We start from the raw sequence: 19,252 nt of genomic DNA on the forward strand, positions 1-19,252 counted from the left end.
GTACCAGTGATATGGGGGGGTGGGGGGGTGGGGTTCCTCCTCGCAAGCGTTGCCCGGTCTGTAGCAGACGTGACTGAGTAGGGGTCTTCAGACGTGACTGAGTAGGGGTCTTCAGACCTGACTGAGTAGGGGTCTTCAGACGTGACTGAGTAGGGGTCTTCAGACGTGACTGAGTAGGGGTCTTCAGACCTGACTGAGTAGGGGTCTTCAGACCTGACTGAGTAGGGGTCTTCAGCGAAAGGTGCACAAGAGTGTACTGTGTTGTGAGGGGTCAAACTGAGACGACAGAAAGAGAACTTATGCTTCAACATGAGATATATATGTTCAACATGAGATATATATGTTCGCTGTTCAACATGAGATATACCAATCAGCCCGACTCGGCGCACCTGGGTCGTTCGGAGGAGCGGGCTGAAAAGGGGCCGAATACCAGGAGACGAGAGAGGGTGACACGCGTACCGTGAGTATAGTCAGTGGACTCAGTAAAAGTTATACTCAGACGGACAGGAAAGGGGGGGAAGCGCCGAGAACGAAAGTGAATTGTATGAAACCGGACACTTACATGTCTCTTTCTCTCCCTTGCATTACAGCGAATAGGAGCGGATTACCCCGAGACCCAGCCCGAGAACGGCTCCCCCCACCCCGAACGGCAGACGAGCGCCTGATTCCCTCTGCTCCCCTTGCCCTGGCTCGGAGCGATAGCCAGCCTCGAAAATACGAAAAGGACAGTATCCTAAGTTACCCTCCAAAGAGGAAGTATTTCAGTTAACCCCTTGTTGGAATTATACCTGTTTTTTCCCTTTTGGATTTTTCCCTTTGGACTAACCTTTTTTCGCCCCCTCCAGACGAGGGAAGGGTTCAAGGGAACCAGCAGTAAAATAAAATAAAAACTGTAAACTGCACTCTGACTTGTGTGTTCTCTAGCTGGGGGGGGGGGGGGGGTGTTTACGCCGGTCCAGGCGAGGGTGATACTACAGGTGGCGTAAGCGTCGACCATGTAACCGCAGGGTTCCCGGTTCGATTCCGACCGTGGACATGTCCTGCTTGTTATCCCTTCTCTCTCTCACCCATCCTTCCTGTCATAATCTATACTGTCTCTGTCAATAAAAAGAACAAGTGGGACTGCCCCACTCTGAAAAAAATTACTTTTAAACCCCCCCCCCCAAAAACATGAGATATATAGAGAGTGTTATACATATATGATGTATCTTACCATAATCAGGAATTTCCTCATGAAACATGAGGAGAACCGGTCCAGAGCTATTTCACACGCTGAAGAATCCCAGGCATAGTTCTGGTGGTACAGGAGGGAGTGAATCACAGGCCCACGGTTAATATTAAACTAAAAAACCTTGAGTCAAGTTGTACAATGTTGATTCAGCTGCAGATTGAGATGCAACCATTGATGAATGAAACACAAGTTGCCAAAAGCACTCCAAAAAGATGTGGTTTTGTGTCGCCCTCTAGTGCCTATGGTGTGACAGCGTAAAAACTCTGGCCAAGTAGTTGAATCATTTTTTTTTGCTTCTTTTGGTGAAACCCATAGATATCATGAAATCCATATATATGTTACGGTACATGTGGGAAAACTAGGGTTAGGGTTAGGTGCTAGGGTTAAGGTTAGGGTTAGGGGTAGGGGTAGGGTTAGGGTTAGACATGCCAGCATGTACCAAGTCGACGTAGCACCTAACCCTAACCCTAGTTTTCCCACATGTACCGTATTCCCACATGTACCGTAACATATATATATATAATAGATATAATATATATCATTAAAAAAAATAAGCTGAGTGTCCTGAGAGTACAGAGCCAGAAGAAGAACAATGCTTCACTGTTAAAAGGCAGCAAGGCGGACCTGTCTGACCTCCTCCTCCACACACCCCTACCGCAGGCTCTGGTCAGCTGACCTCCTCCTCCACACACCCCTACCGCAGGCGCTGGTCAGCTGACCTCCTCCTCCACACAGCCCTACCGCAGGCTCTGGTCAGCTGACAACCTCCTTGTCCCCATCACCAGGCCTAAACACCAGACTATTTTCATTGTTGTGTTCTATTTTTATTTATGTTTTTACTGATTGTGGTTTTGTTTGACTTTTTATGAGTACATTTTATCGATCTAGTCTTGTTTTCTCCATGGAATGTTGTGTCTTTGAGTACTGAGAAAAGTGCTATACAAAATAAATGCATTATAATACGTATTATTACTATTAATAATAATAGTTATTATTAATAATAATAATTAGTAATTTAAAATAATTATATGTATTATTGACCACAGTATCCAATAGGGATACAATGATATCACTATGGAAATAAGTTGTGATATTGTAACATGGTAGTAGTGGGGATTACTCACCAAATCCATTGCACTGCATTGCAATGTTTTGGCTTGACTAGCGAGGATGTTATTGATGTTCAACAACTCAGATTGTCTGGGCAGATTAATACTTAAACCACCTCAACCTCTTCTAAAATGAAAACCAGTTTCTCTACTAGAAACTTGACATTGGCTAGACAACAGACACATTTAAATGATCACAAAGCTCTTTTCTCTTGACCTGCACCAAGAAGAGACCGAGCAAACTAAAGCAGTTCTGGGCCTTTGTGTTTCTCCAGGCCCAGTACTCCAAAGCCAGACCAGAACCATTTGGCTGCCTTTGTGTTCCTTTTCCACCTGTGTCTCTAAGAGAAAGTTGGGGTCAATCCCCCATCACCTCTTCATCATTTGCATCCCAGCTAACCCCTCCTCATCACTGATGCGGACAGGAAACGTCTGTGATTGGCTTGTACCTCACCTGAGGGCGTGGCTATTACCTGTCTATAAAAATCCCTATTGTCTGTCTTGAGCTCACTTTTCTGAGGACCCTTTCACTGCCAGAGTTGTTCTGACATGTTTGTAAACTGTTCTCCTTTTGCAAAAGACAATTAAATACCTTTTCTATACAATTTGAAGAAACCAGGCTACCTTTTTCTATTTTCTATTTAGATACTTCTAAATTTCCCTAACACAACGCTGACTTTTAGATTTTTCAGAATAAAAGTCTAGTCTGTGGGAAAAAAAAATCAGTTGCCGACTTGTTCCTGCTTTCACCAGCTGCTAGCACATTAACAACCCCAGAGAGCACTTAGACCATGTTGGACCAATAGGGGCCTGTCTCAGTTATATATGATGGAAAACCCCAGACTTAGATATTTCCCTAACACAACGCTGTAATGTATTTAGATTTTTCAGAATAAAAGTCGAGTCTGAGACGATGTTGGACCAATAGGCCTGTCTCAGTTATACATGATGAGATAGCAGGTGCTGTCCTTATTCCCCCCAAAAAATACAATTCAAGAGTAGAATTGTGGTGTCAGGTTAGATTAGCATGGACTAGTTGGCATAGGAACGTACAGCCATGTGACAGGATGTCTATTCTGTACTGTTTACCCCTGGGAGGTTCCCTCAGGGCTGGAGGGGGGACATGTGATACTTGGGTAGCCTGCTGGTGATTTGATTCCATAAGAGAAAGGCACGCAGACGCGCACGCACACACACAGTAGCAAAGACCTCTACTGGAATCTAAACTTTTAAGATCCATGGTTCTAACCTTCAAATAGTACAATTACAGTGTTCCTGAGAACAGTCAATGTGTGACGTTACAGCAAGATGTTTAGTTTTTTTATTGACTTGGCTTGTGACATTGTTGCCTTTAATTTCACAGTGAAGAGGACTAAAAGAGATGCATACATATGTCCAGTCAAGGTTCTGTTCTGATCGTCTCTTGAGTAGCTCACTCAAGAACTGGAGCCAGTTCCATGTTCAGATAGAACGATATTGTGCTGAGCTGGTTATCTTTCACTACTTCCTTGTGTACTTGCCAATGCTTATGGGTGTGTGTGAATGTCTCACCATTGTATACTCTACAATATCTACTGCTAAACAACGGTCTTCTGAATGAATGATACTGTGTGTATACCCGTTGATTCTGGAAGAACGGTACTTCACAGGCTTGGTGCTCCAGTCTTACCACATCAAGACCCAACGTATAAGACCCAACGTATAAGACCCAACATATAAGCGTGTTCGACTCTTTGTAAACAAACAATGTACAGCTTCAAAATGACATGACATTGTGCAGAACCACTGATCCACAAAACCGCCTTGCATTCCAAACAACAACCAGCCATTGAGGGTTCTAATTATAGAAGTTTAAAAATCTGTGCCGTGACTTGCTCAGGCTGATTCTCTCTCACTAAAGGAAGCTGTTCGTGGTTTCACCTCAACATTATAACATAGGATCAATGTCAAAGCCCTGGGCTCTGGTTATTGGTTTGCAACCATCCTCCAATTGGAGTAAATTAGCATGTATTAGCATGTATTAGCATGTGTACATCAGCGAGCACTCTGAAATACATCACAATTAAGTCACTACATTATGGAATTGGGAAGGGAAACTACAATCGTCAACAAGTCCGATCACTCTAATCTTCCCTTCATGGAAAACAACATGAAGGAAAACAGTCCACTTGAAACTTGAATTTGATAGAAGAAAAAAAAACTGTCCAAATCCACAAGATCCCGGAGCGTGGGAGGTAGAGGCAGTATTTCACTACAGCTGTTTACTCCAGCAGGGAAACCTCGTGGAAGTAGGCGCCCAGCATCTTGATGCCCTGGATGTAGTTGGACCTGAAAGTGAACAGAAGTTGTAAAACAGTCAACATGCTTTGGGGTTATGAATTGTTGATAGAACATCAACTATTGATAACATTTCTTCCAGTCATATTTTTGAGGACAACCCAGCGAGCTAGCCAAACTGACATTGCTGCCACTCCACAGCTGGCTGTGCTGGTTTAGAGCATCACCACCTCATCCCCAGGTTGTTGTACACAGCGCATATGACCCTGGAATAACCACGACTCAAATCTGGCCTTAACTTAAGTCAAATAACTGAGTCAAGTATTTGTTATTATTATTATAGATGTGAAGTAAAGCCAATGTCTATGCGCTGTCCGTTTTCTATACTTGTTTGTATTGGGTTAACTCACTCACTGCCAAAGAATTCCGGAACACTCACCACCCACGTGTTCTATGTGGTATTGACCTAGCAACAATACTCTGATTGGCTACAAAATGAAACTCCCCTCTGGCGATTGCAAGCTTGGCCGCGTCGAGGCGTCGGGCCCGGGCATAGACTGGGGGGCCCACGGTGGTAATATGGTGCTCTACGCCGTGCTTAGCCACCTCAGCTGAGAACGTGGGTGTAGTGAGGTCAGGGAAACCGGCGAGCAGTCGTTGATATGCGCTCCAGCCCCCCCCAGCGTACAGGGGTACGAAGCAAAAGAGAGGGCATCGATCAGGCGACAGTTCTTAATATCCACCAGCAGGTTAAAAGCACAGAGGAAGTCCGCGCCCAGAAGTGGCGTGGATACAGCAGCCATAACAAAGTCCCAGACGAAACGGCGCCCGCCAAAACACACTTCCACATACCTGATGCCAAATGTTCGTATGGGTGTGCCATTAGCGGCGTCCATCTGGGGGCCGTGTCCGCCGGCCATGGTGTCCACGGCCTGCGCTGGCAGGATGCTGCGTTGAGCGCCCGAGTCGACCAGCAACCGCCGGCCAGATAAGGAGTCGGCGACGAACAACAGCTTGCAGTCACGGCCGGCGCCCATAGCCGCTAATGGTAGTATGCATGGTAGTAACAGAGCCCGTCGTCGGCTTGGCGGTGGGCCGTCAACGCGGCCGCGGTGTCTGTATAGTCCTCCAGGGGTGGAGGTGGGGTCGAGTGGTCTGGGTGGGGCAGCAGCGCATGGATAAACTGCTGCCGGTTAGCGAGGTACACCCTGTCGGCCTCTGCAGCCAGAGAACGATAATCCTTGGTGGAGGAGAGGGGGGAACTGGCCAGTGCTATGCGCACAGGCGCCGGGAGCTGCCGCAGAAAAATGTGTGTGAACAGGAACGAGGGATCAGCCGATCCCAGCACAGACAACATTCTCTCCATCAACTCCGACGGTTTGCCGTCGCCGAGGCCATTGAGTGACAGCAGGCGGTCTGCTTTCTCTAGTTCCGACAGCTCATAAAGTTTTAGCAGGAATGTCTTTAGTGCATCGTACTTGCCGACAGCCGGTGGATCCTCCAACAGCATCATGGAAGTATTTAGTCCCATCCTGCGTTATTCCTCTCAGCCGGAATTGGGCTTCGATGTGATGAAACCACGGCCGTGGGTTCTGCTGCCAAAAGTCGGGCAGCTTGACGGTTGCAGCGTAGATGTTAGCATAGTCCGGTGCGGGCGCTGTGGGCAACGCTGCGGCGTTACCGGCGTTCTCGTTGACAGACATCTCGTTCGCTTTCGTCAGGGTCACCAATGTGGGAGTTGCAACAATGAGACGACAGACGTAGGTTGGAGTCGAGGTTGTTTACTTCTCTCACTTTCTGATACATGCCAACATACACTCAGTGACAACAACAATAACCTTACCCGGAACCGGAAACCCTTGCCCCTTTAACCCCCACTCTTAAAGGTACAAACACTCCTTGGTGAATGTCTCTCCTTTTAACTTAATGTGAATCACCACAGCATCATCATTTACGTATTTTTGCTGAATAAAGTCACCCTTGGCACTTAAGAATGTTGACAGCTTGGGCGACTTTATTCAACCTCTACACTAAATGTTCTACGCACTGGTCCACCAGACCTTTCGCCCATTTGGGTGAGACTAGGTATACCATGGCCTCTCCTATGTTATTGCACCCTGTTCATTAACTGTGTTCTATGTGCTCATGTTATCTGTTGCTTGTTGTTGTTTTCTGTTTTTCCCATAACGTCAGCATCTTTGAGCCCCGGAAAAGCGCTATACAAATACAATGAATTATTATTATTATTATTATTATTATGACCTGTTGAGCTTCTCGTTCTGGGAGTGCGCTCCGTCATCAGAGGAGCCCAGGGGCAGCAGCATGACGTTGCGGCCGGTGGCCTCCTGGAAGGTCAGGGTCACGGGGATGCTGCCTCCCTCCCGGGTCAGGTCAGGCTCCACCCCAAACACTGTCCCCACGGAGGGGAGGAGGGGGGGAGAGAGAGGGGGTGATAAGACATGGAGAGGAAAAGAATGAGAGAGCGCTAAATTAAAAAGGTGATTTGGTGTTGATTGGACTGAACTGTTTGAATGGCAGCGTTTGATATTAATTATTAAAACCTCCCTCATCACCTTATTTCCTATAGTTATGTGTGTGTGTGTGTGTGTATATGTGTGTGTGTGTCTGTCTGTGTGTCTCTGTGTCCTATGTGTGTCCTCTTTTTGTGTGCGTGTGTGTGTGTGCATGTGTGTCTCTGTGTGTGTGTGTGTGTGTGTGTGTGTGTGTGTGTGTGTGTGTGTGTGTGTGTGTGTGTGAGTGTGTGAGTGTGTGTGTGTGAGTGATTCTGTGTGTGAGTGAGTGAGTGAGTGTGTGAGTGTCCACACCAGTCTTCATGGCCTTCCTCCCTGCCAAGTAGTGTGGGTGGTTGAAGTCGGCCACCCAGGCCCTGGCCCCGTGGCCCATGTACACCTTCAGCTTGTTGGGGCTGTCCAGCTCAGCAAACCTCTTCTCCAGGTAGTCCACAACCTTCAGACAAGACAACACTCAACACTATCTGATTTCATCCAGTGGTGTAGTCTAGTTTCATCTGCGCTCCCTGTCTAACGTTATATATCTAACATGACATGTTATAAGGCTGATCTGTGCATGATAGTGCTGCATTTGGACATATTTCATGTCGCATTTCCCCCCGTTGATGACGCTATAGTCAGTCCCAATGGTCCAAAAGTCAAGTGCTTCGTAACACAGACGGGGTGAATTTTATGAATGAAAGTGTGAAAGTGCTGTCACAAAATGTTGTTACGTATCCTCACACATTTTTAAGTGGGTATATGGAAATCCTTTAAAAAAACACATTTTTATATTATTATTATTTTTTTGAGAGAGAGAGAGGGGAATTCAAGCACTTTCAATGACCCATGTCTATTTTCAAAATATTTTAAGACCTTGATTTTTATTAATTTTCAATGACCCGTGGGCGTGGGAGCCCTGCTGGTCTGAGCGCTAGCCGTGGTTTACCTGCTTCTCCACCGTCTTGGGGTCCATGTCCGGGACCAGGCGGATGGAGAACTTGCCGATGACATTCCGGGGGATGACGGTCTTGGCGCCGCCGTCGGAGAAGGCCCCCTCGATGCCGTGGAGGGAGAGGGAGGGGAACCGCCAGCGGTGCATCAGGATCTGCTCCTGCACACGGGAGGAGGAGGATATTTTATTAATAATAATAAAAGCAAATAGAGGGCAGATCCGCTAGCATAAAAGAGGGAAACATCGTTTTTCGCACGACGTGGCGTTTTCACAGTGGACGAAACAGAAACTAACGATCAGATTGTTGAGCAATTGAGAGCCCTCCTTGGTCACGGTCGTTCCACGTGCTCTGTAGGAAATGTGCTCAAAATGTGCATACGGACGTGCCGATCGGTTCAAATGTGACAAATGTATGGCTAAATGCCCAAAAATGTCAAATGTACTGTAGTGGAGGCTGGCGGAGGTAGAAATAAGATGACGGACCCGTGATGCATGGAAGGGAATAAGCAATGGTACCAAACATACCGTCCCTTCAATCCGTTCCATGCATTACCATGGATTATACGGTTAGATCCGGTCAGTTGTCTCTATTGGTCAGTTTGCGTTCCAGCCGTGCCGATATCCATGATATACGCAAGGCTAAATGGAATGTTGACATCTTTTCATATTACTCCGCGTTTGTATATATTACTGTTATCGAAGTTACATTATTCCCGTTGCTTAGCAACCAATAAACAACTGTTCAGCGGAGGAATACACTTACAATAAGACATAGTTCCATTAAAATACATTAATTAAAAGTTTGTCTTGTCTTTCTTTTGTGAAATATTGATAGATAGAATGTGGTAACCGTTGTATAAAAGCGTTATGGAACGAGAAGCCGTGGTATATCGTGGATATCGGCACAGCTAGGGGGTGTAACGGCGCTTCGCGTCGTGCCTAACCACCCTGCTATCTGTGCCGATATCCGCGATATACCACGGCTTCTCCTTCCATAACGATTAAATGAGGAATGGTGTCAAACAGGACCTGCTCCTACTCTGGAGACCGCTCCTCATTCCGTCCCGTGCCGTACGACGCCACCCGTCCTACCTGTTCTCCCTCCGCCAGCCTCCACCAGCGTGTTGTGCGTGTGACTGTGTGGCGTTAGCGCTCGCGTCGAAGTCGTCTCTGCTGCCGTCTGGCATTTTGTTTCCCCCCTTACCTTGGTGTCGTGTAGGAGCTTCTTGGCCCCCCCTACCTTGGTGTCGTGTAGGAGCTTCTTGGCCCCCCCTACCTTGGTGTCGTGTAGGAGCTTCTTGGCCCCCCCTACCTTGGTGTCGTGTAGGAGCTTCTTGGCCCCCACGTCCTTGCAGTACTCGTCCAGGTCGAAGTCGATCTTCTCGTAGAGTTTCATCTCCTCGTCTGTGACCAGAGCCACGCTGTCGTACATCCCCGGCACCTGGATCTTCCCTTTCTTGTCCACCAGGGAGCCTGAGGAGGGAAGCAGAGATAGATCACCAGAGAGATCCTCATGTCACTGTGGGTGAATATGCGGCATCTGGCCTGTAGAGGGAGCTACAGGACTGCGGTGGAGAGTGGGATGATTGGACACTGGCTGTGGCCAATTGTGATACGTTCTCGTGTTTTGGTCCGCATGTCAGCAACCAATCAAGAATGTTCTGACCATTTTGAAACGCGGAAATACATTTCAACGGTGTTGAAAATCCCAACACACTCGCTAGTCAAGCCAAAATACTGCAACGCAATGGATTGGGTGAGTAATCCCCACTGCTACCTAGTTAACTATAACACTAATTTACATTGTTACCTAGTTAACTAGAACACTACTTTACATTGTTAGCAGGCTCACAAAAAAAGCTGTGTTAGTTGACTAGCGAGTGTGTCATTCATTTTCAACAACGCTGAAATGTATTTACATTTTTCAAAAGAAAAGTCAGAAGGTTAAAGCGGATGCCGACTTGCGGACTAGTTGACCAGACTGTGTCACACATGTTACTGTGGGGAGCATGCAGCATCTGGCCTGTAGAGGGAGCTACAGGACTGTGTCACATATGTTACTGTGGGGAGCATGCAGCGTCTGGCCTGTAGAGGGAGCTACAGGACTGCGGTGGAGAGTGGGTGGTGGGATGACTGGATGCCCCTCACCCACTCTCCACCACAGCGCTGTAGCTCCCTGTAGGTGGTATTCATTGCTAACAAGCTCAGTGTCATAGTTTTGGGGTTGGATTTTCCTGGAAGCACCTGTTTTATGATGCATACAGGAGGGCGCGTTTGCGCATCCTTAGAGGATTCAGTAACTCAGATTCTTTTAATAGCATCGTCTGACAACGGGTATAAATGGCAGAGGGTGAGAGGGATGGACAGATCGATAGAGAGTGAAATGGCAAATAAAAGGGAACAATTTCAAAGGGTCAGGGCCCAGTTGTTCAAAACCTTTAATCTGGATCAGAACAATCCCGATTCCTTTCTCTGATCCAGGATCAGATGGAGCTGGCTGATTTTCCCCTACTCAAAATCAGCCAGATAGATTTGACCCCGGATAGAAAAAAAGGATCATTTTGATAAAAACATTTGAACAACTGGGCCCAGGGGAAATTGAGGTCTGAAAAATAAGCAAAAAAACATCATCACATCTTCACTATGTGATATATTTTCAACAGCCGTGAGATGATTTTTGGCAGGATAGGAATACAAATCCATGTTCATGTAGCTGATGTATATGTGGGGCCTATCTGGTGAACTTGTAGCCTAGCTTAGAAGCTCAACTCACCCATCAGGGCGATGAGGTCAGTCATGGCTTCATGGACCGAGCCACCGAACACTCCAGAGTGCAGGTCCTTGTCACAGCATTCCACCTGTGACAGAACACAGATATATTCACGTTTCCACATCTTAGTCATTGGACATATGTTATTCTCCGGCGCGACTTAAAGGAGCGGGGTGAACGCTTGTCACAAGTCTGCCACCTCTGGTCATCGCGGAAATTCAGTTGATGTTATAAACAACACCCTCCCTAATAATAATAAAACTAGACTGGGACAATTCCTGTGGAAATTGTGAAGTGTGCTTTCCCCTCACAGCCAGTAGGGGGCAGGCCAGTGGCCTCTGGGCCACCCCCCTGGACCTAGGCCACTCCCCTGCACCCCCCGGCGAAGATCGCGTTTCTCTAGCTCTCCCAGGGGCCGAGGTGTGGGATTCAGATGTGTTTTTTTTCTATCTGCAGACTTCAAGATATGGCCAAAACGATTCATGGAATATGTCGAAGTATTTAGCTTTCTTCTTTAAAAAGCAGTGCTTTTTTTCAATCCAGGAAATTTCAAATGCCAAATGATCTCCCTGCCACCTAATGGAAATTTAAATTCTGAGGTCTTTGAAGTGTTACATCTTCATACCCATAGCTGTCATACAATAATGTTGTACCATATACCGTATTTTCCGGACTATAAGTCGCACCGGAGTATAAGTCGCACCACTAAAAAATGCGTCATGAAGAATCGCACTGGACTATAAATCGCATTTATTTAGAAATGTATTTCACAAAATCCAAGACCAAGAACAGACATTTAATCTGGAAAAGCAAGTTATTCATCTACACAATAGCACACAGAACAACAGGCTGAATAGGCTAAATTAACATAACAAGCCATATTAACAGTTATTCAGCTACACAATAGCATAAAGAACATACCTGGGAGGCTGAATAGGCTAAATTAACATAACAAGCTAGCTAGTCCAACAAGCAAGTTACCAGTAAACAAGTTCACAAAGCTCCCGTTAATGTTTCAGTTAATTCTTCAGTGGTACAGGAGCAGCATATAGTTGTCACAAGCCCAGAGCGCGGCTGTAGACGGCAATGTAAAACTATAAAAAAAAGCGTGACTTATAGTCCGGAAATTATGGTACATATTGTTTGGCCACCACTATAATTCATGAAAGAGTCACTTTATTCACCAAAAATGCATAAATGTTGATGCTTAATTTTGTCGCAGTCAATCAAAGTATTGTTGCTAGGTAAACACCACATCAAATACTTGGCGCTCTAGGTGGTGAGTGTCAGTTAGTGAGCTAGCTTGGCAGTAGCAGTTAGTGAGTTAGCTTGGCAGTAGCAGTTAGTGAGTTAGCTTGGCAGTAGCAGTTAGTGAGCTAGCTTGGCAGTAGCAGTTAGTGAGCTAGCTTGGCAGTAGCAGTTAGTGAGCTAGCTTGGCTTCAGCTCACCTCCACAAAGAAGTAGCAGATCCCTCTCAGGCCGTAGGTGATGCAGGGCTTGGTCTTGCCCAGCCAGTAGTTGTCAGAGATGCAGACGTAGTCCACGTCTTTGAGGAAGGTGTCTTTGCGGGAGAACACCAGCTCGTCCAGACCTTCTGACCCCGACTCCTCCATGCCCTCGAAGCAGAACTTGATGTTGATGGGAAGATCCTGTTCCACAGGACAGAGAAGCAGAGGAAAAGAGGATTTGAGTTCCTGACATTTTTGAGTTCGTAAAAATGTTGAGTTCATAACATTTGAGTACATAACATTATGAGTTGATAACATTTGAGTTGATAACATTTGAGTTCATAACATTTGAGTACATAACATTTTGAGTTAATGCTCATAACATTTGAGTTCATAATTTCTTTTAGTTCATAACATTTTGAGTTCATAACATTTGTGTTCATAAAAAATAATAATAATATGGGAGCAATGATTCAATAGGATAGTTCACCCGAATTACACAATCACATAGTTGGTTCCTTAAAGCCTATTTCTGTCACCCTGCCTCCTGTGTCTCAGCATGTACCGGTACATCCACGCTGCCTCTGCAGCTGTCAGCGCTTTTCTGCGTCTCATGCTTTGTGGAGCAGAGAGGAGTAGAACTTCTAGATCCAGTAGTTTGTGAGGATGTACCTCAGACCATCCAGTAGTTTGTGAGGATGTACCTCAGACCATCCAGTAGTTTGTGAGGATGTACCTCAGACCATCCAGTAGTTTGTGAGGATGTACCTCAGACCATCCAGTAGTTTGTGAGGATGTACCTCAGACCATCCAGTAGTTTGTGAGGATGTACCTCAGACCATCCAGTAGTTTGTGAGGATGTACCTCAGACCATCCAGTAGTTGTGAGGATGTACCTCAGACCATCCAGTAGTTTATGAGGATGTACCTCAGCCACATAGCTCAACTTCAGAGCGGGGAGGAGCCTCGGTATGAAAAATAGGATTTTGTGACACCACAAACATAGACCATCTGTGATCTAACACCACACTAGGAACACACAGAAGGTCTGTTTTCATTCTCCATTCATCCAGAACCAGAACACCTAATGTGGAATGTCCTTGGAAAGCTCCAAAAACCAGCCCAGATGTAAATACTAACCATCATCGGATTTCATTTGATAACAAAAAAAACACACACCCCCCTTTCCAGTCGTAAAGATCGAGTACGACAGAAGGTCAGCTCAATCATTAAACCCTAGATGTACCGGAGGGATAAGAACGGACCAAGGAAGACAAAGATCACATGAAGAGACCTTTGAACTGCCAGGCTGCTGACAGCACTGATCAATGCTGCTGACAACGCCTAGAATCACCAAAACACCCAATGTCTCCAAGCCAAGAGGCTTTTTGCCCTTGTGCTGACATCATTATCTCCATTTCCGAGCCGTTTTTGACAACACAGTACCATGGACTCCTGTTTGTCTGGGCTAAAGGACTGGTACTTAACTTAACACATTAGTCAGCATCAGGGATGTGCACAGGGGGGAGGGGGGAAACCCTGCCACTCACCAAGTCCCTCCTGGATGGTCCGCACCCCCCCCACACACACACACAGGTGTCTGATAACATTCCTAATTCCGTTCCATGCATTACAATGAGCCACCGTCCTCTGATTTCTACCTCCAGGGGCCTCCCCTTGGTGCGCTCATACCTGTTGGATCTTCTGGTAAGCTTCAATGCAGTTGAACCAGGCCAGCACTGGTCCCTTATCATCTGTCGAGCCTCTGCCATAGAGTTTACCTGCAAAGAGGAAGACAACAGGGTTATGAGGATGGATGGATGGATGGATGGATGGATGGGGACGATGTATTCACATAGTGCCAATCACTATGTTTTAACTGACATTATACTGTGTTGAGAGCTCATCAAACCTTTTATCAATGTTTGCCCAGGCAGCAGAGTAGATTTTAGTACCCATTGTTGCCATTTAGACAGAAGGACAGAAGGTGTTCAGCCATTGATTTTGGCCCGATTTCCCCCCTTCCGAGCAAGGACAGCAAACGCCCGATTATCGGATGACTCTAAAGATTATCCTACAAGATTATCCTGTGGTGTGAGGTGTGTTAAGAGTAAATTTCTCCCGACAATCTGCTCAGAAAATGGTCAGGGCCGACGATCGTAAATATTAAACGTGTTCAATATTTACAATCAAAAATCCTCGTGTGTGGGCGACTCCCGAGTCCGATTGTGACGTGGAATGGAATGTAGCCAATCAAGAAGCGAGCTGACTGATGAGTCTTCTTCTTTTCGTTCTTCGCCAATTTATTTGCCCTGTCGCACACGGCTACCTCGTACAGGTCAGTCAGGGTACTACTACCCTGATCACGCAAGATTTCGGGCTTGGGGGACGAGACTAGACTGTTGTAGGACAGATCTTTATGTATGTGGTGTGCTGTATTGGGAATATCGGCGCACACCACACACAATACGATCAAAACTGTTCAATCCATGATTTTTCTATCTTCATGTGTTTTATCTCAGATAAAAAATCTGTTAAGATTTAGAAAATCTAAAATGTTTGGGGTTGGGTGGGGGGGTGGGCAGAAATGTGTAAAAAATTGAAAATCAACATGTTTCATCATATTGTATTGTGTAACTTTTGAATAAAAATACTTGAAAAAATAAAGTTTTTGAAAATCTTGATGTGTACCAGGCTTTACAGCGAAAAGTCTGAAAATAATAATAATATAATAATAATAATTATAATAATAATAACCTTTATTTGTATAGCACTTTTCCAAACGGCTTAACTCCAAGGAGGGAGGATCCAAAAGCTAATAAAAACTACTGCTGACAGCAGGTCTGTGTCACTAAAACCACTGTGTCACTGTTGAGTGTGGTCAGATCCTCTCCCTTACCAGACACTTATCTGTCACACACGAGCCAAACACAGGAAATGACCTCATCAGAAAAAAAAGGGTTTATAGGATTTGGCAACAATCTGCTGACAAGTCACAAGACAGTACACACGAACGGCAGTCTACACATCACAAGACAATGGACACGCCAGTCTCTACACACATCAGCAGAAACACAGTGTTGCTTTTTCCATCTCTGTTTGACACCGACGTCTCAATAAGAAGCTCCTGCCGTGGAATGCTAGCACAGCGCAAGCACAGCGCTAGCCCGAGGGGAACATGTTGTGGTGAATGTTTTGCTATGTTCCACACATTAAAAATGACTTTCACCCAATCCATGATAACGCAGTTGAGCTCTGTAGGCCAGAGTCTTCAGGCTAATTGGAGTGGACTTGGAACACATGCCATAAACAGAGATATGCACTGGACTGTTGGATGTGTCTAAAGGCCTTTAGAACAACACACTGCACACGTACTGCAGGTTAACACAAGGAGGCAAATACTGGGTTTTGGTGTTACAACTGGTAACTGGTCTCGGTCGAAGCATTTAAAAAACAGCTCAAGACTGTCCTGTATAGACAAGCTTTTGGCTAACCCCAAAAGCCTGTCTTTTTGTGTCTTGTTATTATTTGTTGTACACTTGTCATTTGTTTCTTGTTTTTATTGTTCACTTGTTTACCTATTACTTTTGCTCTTTAATTATATTTGTATTGCCTATGTAAAGCACTTTGTGACCCCTGGTCTGTGATAGGTGCTATAGAAATAAACTTTACTTACTTACAAGAATCAATACAAACGGTAAACGTATCATCCCTCACAAAACCACTGCTGTCTTTGAATAGGGCCAGGAGGTTTTCCCTGAGCACATTTCATTTAGGAAACGCTAGGGCCAAGTGTTTTTTCCAGGTCAGGTCATTGGTTGACCAAATTAACGTGGAGCTGGGAACTGTTAAGATGTTACGGTTTGGCGGTGTGGCCATACTTGTCTGTGTACAAAAGTGTCTGTGTGTACGGTATGATAGCAGTATACAGGCAGGCCTATGCATAATTCATATGCATATACAGTATTTCTCATCTGAACACCTGTTTACATTTGTGATTTGTCGTTCCATTTTCCCCATAATAAAATACTGATCATATATAATAATAAAAAGACAGAGACAACATGCTCACCTTCTTTCTCCACCAGAGTGAAAGGCTCCGTGTCCCAGCCGTCAGTGAGGGCGGCTGGCTGGACGTCCAGGTGGCCGTAGATACACACCGTCTTCTTGGCCGGGTCTGAGCCCAGGCTGCCCAGCACGATGGGGGGCAGGGGGATCTCCTCCCCTGAGGGAAGCTAAGGGGGGGATTGTGGAATGCACTGCCAATTTACATTAGGGATGCAACCTCAGCACAAGTCAAGACTTAAAAAAAACCATCTTTTTAATATTGCCTTTAAATTACTAAATAATTAAATTATGATGATATAATGATTGGAGCACCTAGAGCTGCAACGTTTGCAGGAACAGCGCTATACAAATAAAAGTTATTATTATAGTTATTATTATTATTATTATTATTATTATTATTATTATTCAGGAATAGCATAGCATTGAGTCAGACACATACAGACACACAGACACAGACAGTGTCAACACAAGCAAGGGCTAGCCTAGGTAATGTAAAAGATTAACAATAAGACAAATGTTGACCCAAACTATCCAGACCGTGTCAATACAAACAAGGACTAGGCTTAGATTAGGTCAAAGATTGACAAAAGTCTATTCAGGAATAGCGTAGCATTGAGTCCTTGTGTAGACAAGACTTGACTCAAACTACACAGACAGTGTCAAAACAAGCAAGGACTAGGTCATGGAACTTGGCTGAATTGTAATTGATTATGGCATGCATTTGATTGATTATTTATTGATTATGGCATATAAGGCATACAGGCGGCAGTGAGGTGTGAAGACCCCTCCTGGTCTACAGTGTGGGAGGTCCCCACCTTCTGTTTGCCGATGTCCACCATCTCTATCGTGCCCCCCAGCTTCTCTATGTCCTTGGCCGCCATCTGCATCATCTTCTTGATCTCCCCACGCTTCTCTGGCCAGGCTGACACACTCTGCACTGACACCCACTCTGCCAGACGCTAGTGAGAGAGAGGGAGTGAGGGGGTAGTGGGAGAGAGAGAGAAGACAGCAAGAGTTTGAGAGCGAAAGAGAGAGAGGGAGTTTGAGGGGGAGATAGAAGAGAGAGAGAGTGAGAGAGAGAGAGAGAGAGAGAGTGAGAGTGAGAGTGAGAGTGAGAGTGAGAGTGAGAGTGAGAGAGAGAGAGAGAGAGAGAGAGAGAGAGAGAGAGAGAGAGAGAGAGAGAGAGAGAGAGAGAGAGAGAGAGAATAAAGGGATGGTTAAGCTTCAAAAACAGTTAGAAACAAGTACTTTGAAAAAGCCTGACAGGAACCACTCCAGTCAATCAAATGCTGGTACTGGAAGTCTCAACAACACTTAAAGTAGTACAGTATTGATTTGAACTTACCTCAATGTACTGCTCCTGATGCTCGTCCACATATTTAAAAAGGGAAGGAAGATGTGACATATTTCTTTGCCAGTATAGCTACCAAATCCAAAAGGGAGAACTGTGGGGACAGACAGTACAATGTACGGACTATGAACTGACCGGACAGACGGACAACCCTCTCTAACACCTTATATACCAGCTGAATGACCACAGGCTCCTCCCTGCTGACAGCAGCACAATGGGTGTCGCCTTGCTTAAAGGTACAATCTGGGATCTGTGCTATCTACTGGATTTGATGGGTCCTTTGTATTCATGACACACAAGCCTATCCACTGATTCCAGAAGAACGTGGTGCTCAGTTGAGGTCGAGCATGGTGCTGAGTAGCAACGCCACAAGGTTGGTGGTTTGATTCCTATTGGGACCATGTATACAGTACAACATAATACACTCACTGTACTGTACCCTAACGCTTAGAATAAAAGTGTCAGCCAATTGGCATATATCTAATATTATTTATGAATGCCTAAGTACAAGCTTGCACACGTCACTGTACATAGCAGACTACCCGCAACTAGTAAAAGAGCAGTAAACAAACAAGAGTTAAGACAACAATTTATTAGCAATATAAAGTTCCATGATATAACTTTAGTTAGGGTTGTTATCCAGTTTTGCACACTCACTCAGCTGATGACTGGACTTGATTTTCACCGAAAACTTATTGGCTGCGTTTGTAAATTTGCTCTGGAATCTGATCAGCAGTCATGATCATGGAATGCCTCTTGTCCAATCAAATGACCTGGTCCCTTTATGACGTTGACGCAGAGTGCGCTCCGGCTCTCTCAGAACGAATTTACGAACGCACCCGTATGATCTTTGTTTTCACATGTGAGCCTCTTTTCCGGTCCGTACGTCTTTTCCGGTCCGTGTCTCCGTGTGTTCCGTGAGCTCCAACAACCACCACCAACTTCCAACATCAGTTAACATAATAAAATAAGACTTGCGGTTTCGTTTTCGTGACTTCAAAATAAAGCGCTTCAAGAGACGAATGGATCCGGGTACTTTCTCTCCCGTAATGTCCACGCCCATTTCTGGGTGGTAGAAGTGGTAGAAGTTTGACTGGCGGTCAATGCACATTTCTGGTCTTTCCTACTTTAATCCGATAAAATAAGAAACCCGTAGTGCTTTTTAGATATTAGGAAACCAAATCCGATGGCCAGTCAGGCAAACTATTAGTGTCGTTGCCTATCAATGATCGACGTCGTTATATAGAGAACATTTATGAAATAGGGGTTGAATTCATCAGTGCAGTCATACGTCATCTCCCTGTTATCTGGGATTTGTAGTTGTTCGTTAGATTTATCCCCAGATGAGAGTGTTACATTAGTTTTCTTAAGATAGGATAATTAATAAATCTGTTCAATGGGCATTTGCCAAAGTGATGAACTGTTAATCAGTATTTAGCCTGTATGGTGTATATGAAGATGTTATAGCTAGCTAGCTACGATTTATCATCAAAATAATGAACAGCAAGCTAGATCCAAAACTAGGGCCGGTGGA

General features: G+C 45.3%; 1 protein-coding gene across 2 annotated transcripts; it reads right to left on the reverse strand.

The window, feature by feature from the left end:
* Positions 1–3,680: 3,680 nt before the first annotated feature.
* LOC308158674 (cytosolic non-specific dipeptidase-like) lies at positions 3,681–18,385 on the reverse strand. 2 transcript variants are annotated; one of them, XM_080532362.1, is made up of 12 exons: positions 18,376–18,385; positions 17,713–17,812; positions 17,183–17,326; positions 16,372–16,534; positions 13,992–14,080; positions 12,301–12,501; positions 10,856–10,940; positions 9,395–9,555; positions 8,077–8,241; positions 7,443–7,584; positions 6,880–7,027; positions 3,681–4,668 (listed from the first exon to the last, which is right to left on the reverse strand). In XM_080532362.1, exons 2-12 carry the CDS (start codon positions 17,770–17,772, stop codon positions 4,602–4,604), a joined length of 1,425 nt encoding a protein of 474 aa, XP_080388488.1. In that variant the 5' UTR covers positions 17,773–17,812; positions 18,376–18,385; the 3' UTR covers positions 3,681–4,601. The 2 variants fall into 2 exon arrangements, with proteins under 2 accessions (XP_080388488.1, XP_080388487.1); XM_080532361.1 differs by lacking the exon at positions 18,376–18,385 and having other exon boundaries at positions 17,713–17,848.
* Between the last annotated feature and the right edge of the window lie 867 nt (positions 18,386–19,252).

The sequence above is a fragment of the Nansenia antarctica genome (genome assembly GCF_963989245.1).
Source record: "Nansenia antarctica genome assembly, chromosome: 5".
Taxonomy (NCBI): Eukaryota; Metazoa; Chordata; class Actinopteri; order Argentiniformes; family Microstomatidae; genus Nansenia; species Nansenia antarctica.

Bases quoted from the DNA above. Each gene is read 5' to 3' on its own strand.
- LOC308158674 (XM_080532362.1), bottom strand. From the start codon at position 17,772: ATGTCACATCTTCCTTCCCTTTTTAAATATGTGGACGAGCATCAGGAG. The intron at 17,327-17,712 runs GTAAGTTCAAAT...CTCTCTCACTAG, and splicing joins ATCAGGAGCAGTACATTGAG to CGTCTGGCAGAGTGGGTGTC. The intron at 14,081-16,371 runs GTGAGCATGTTG...TCCTCTTTGCAG, and splicing joins CACTCTGGTGGAGAAAGAAG to GTAAACTCTATGGCAGAGGC.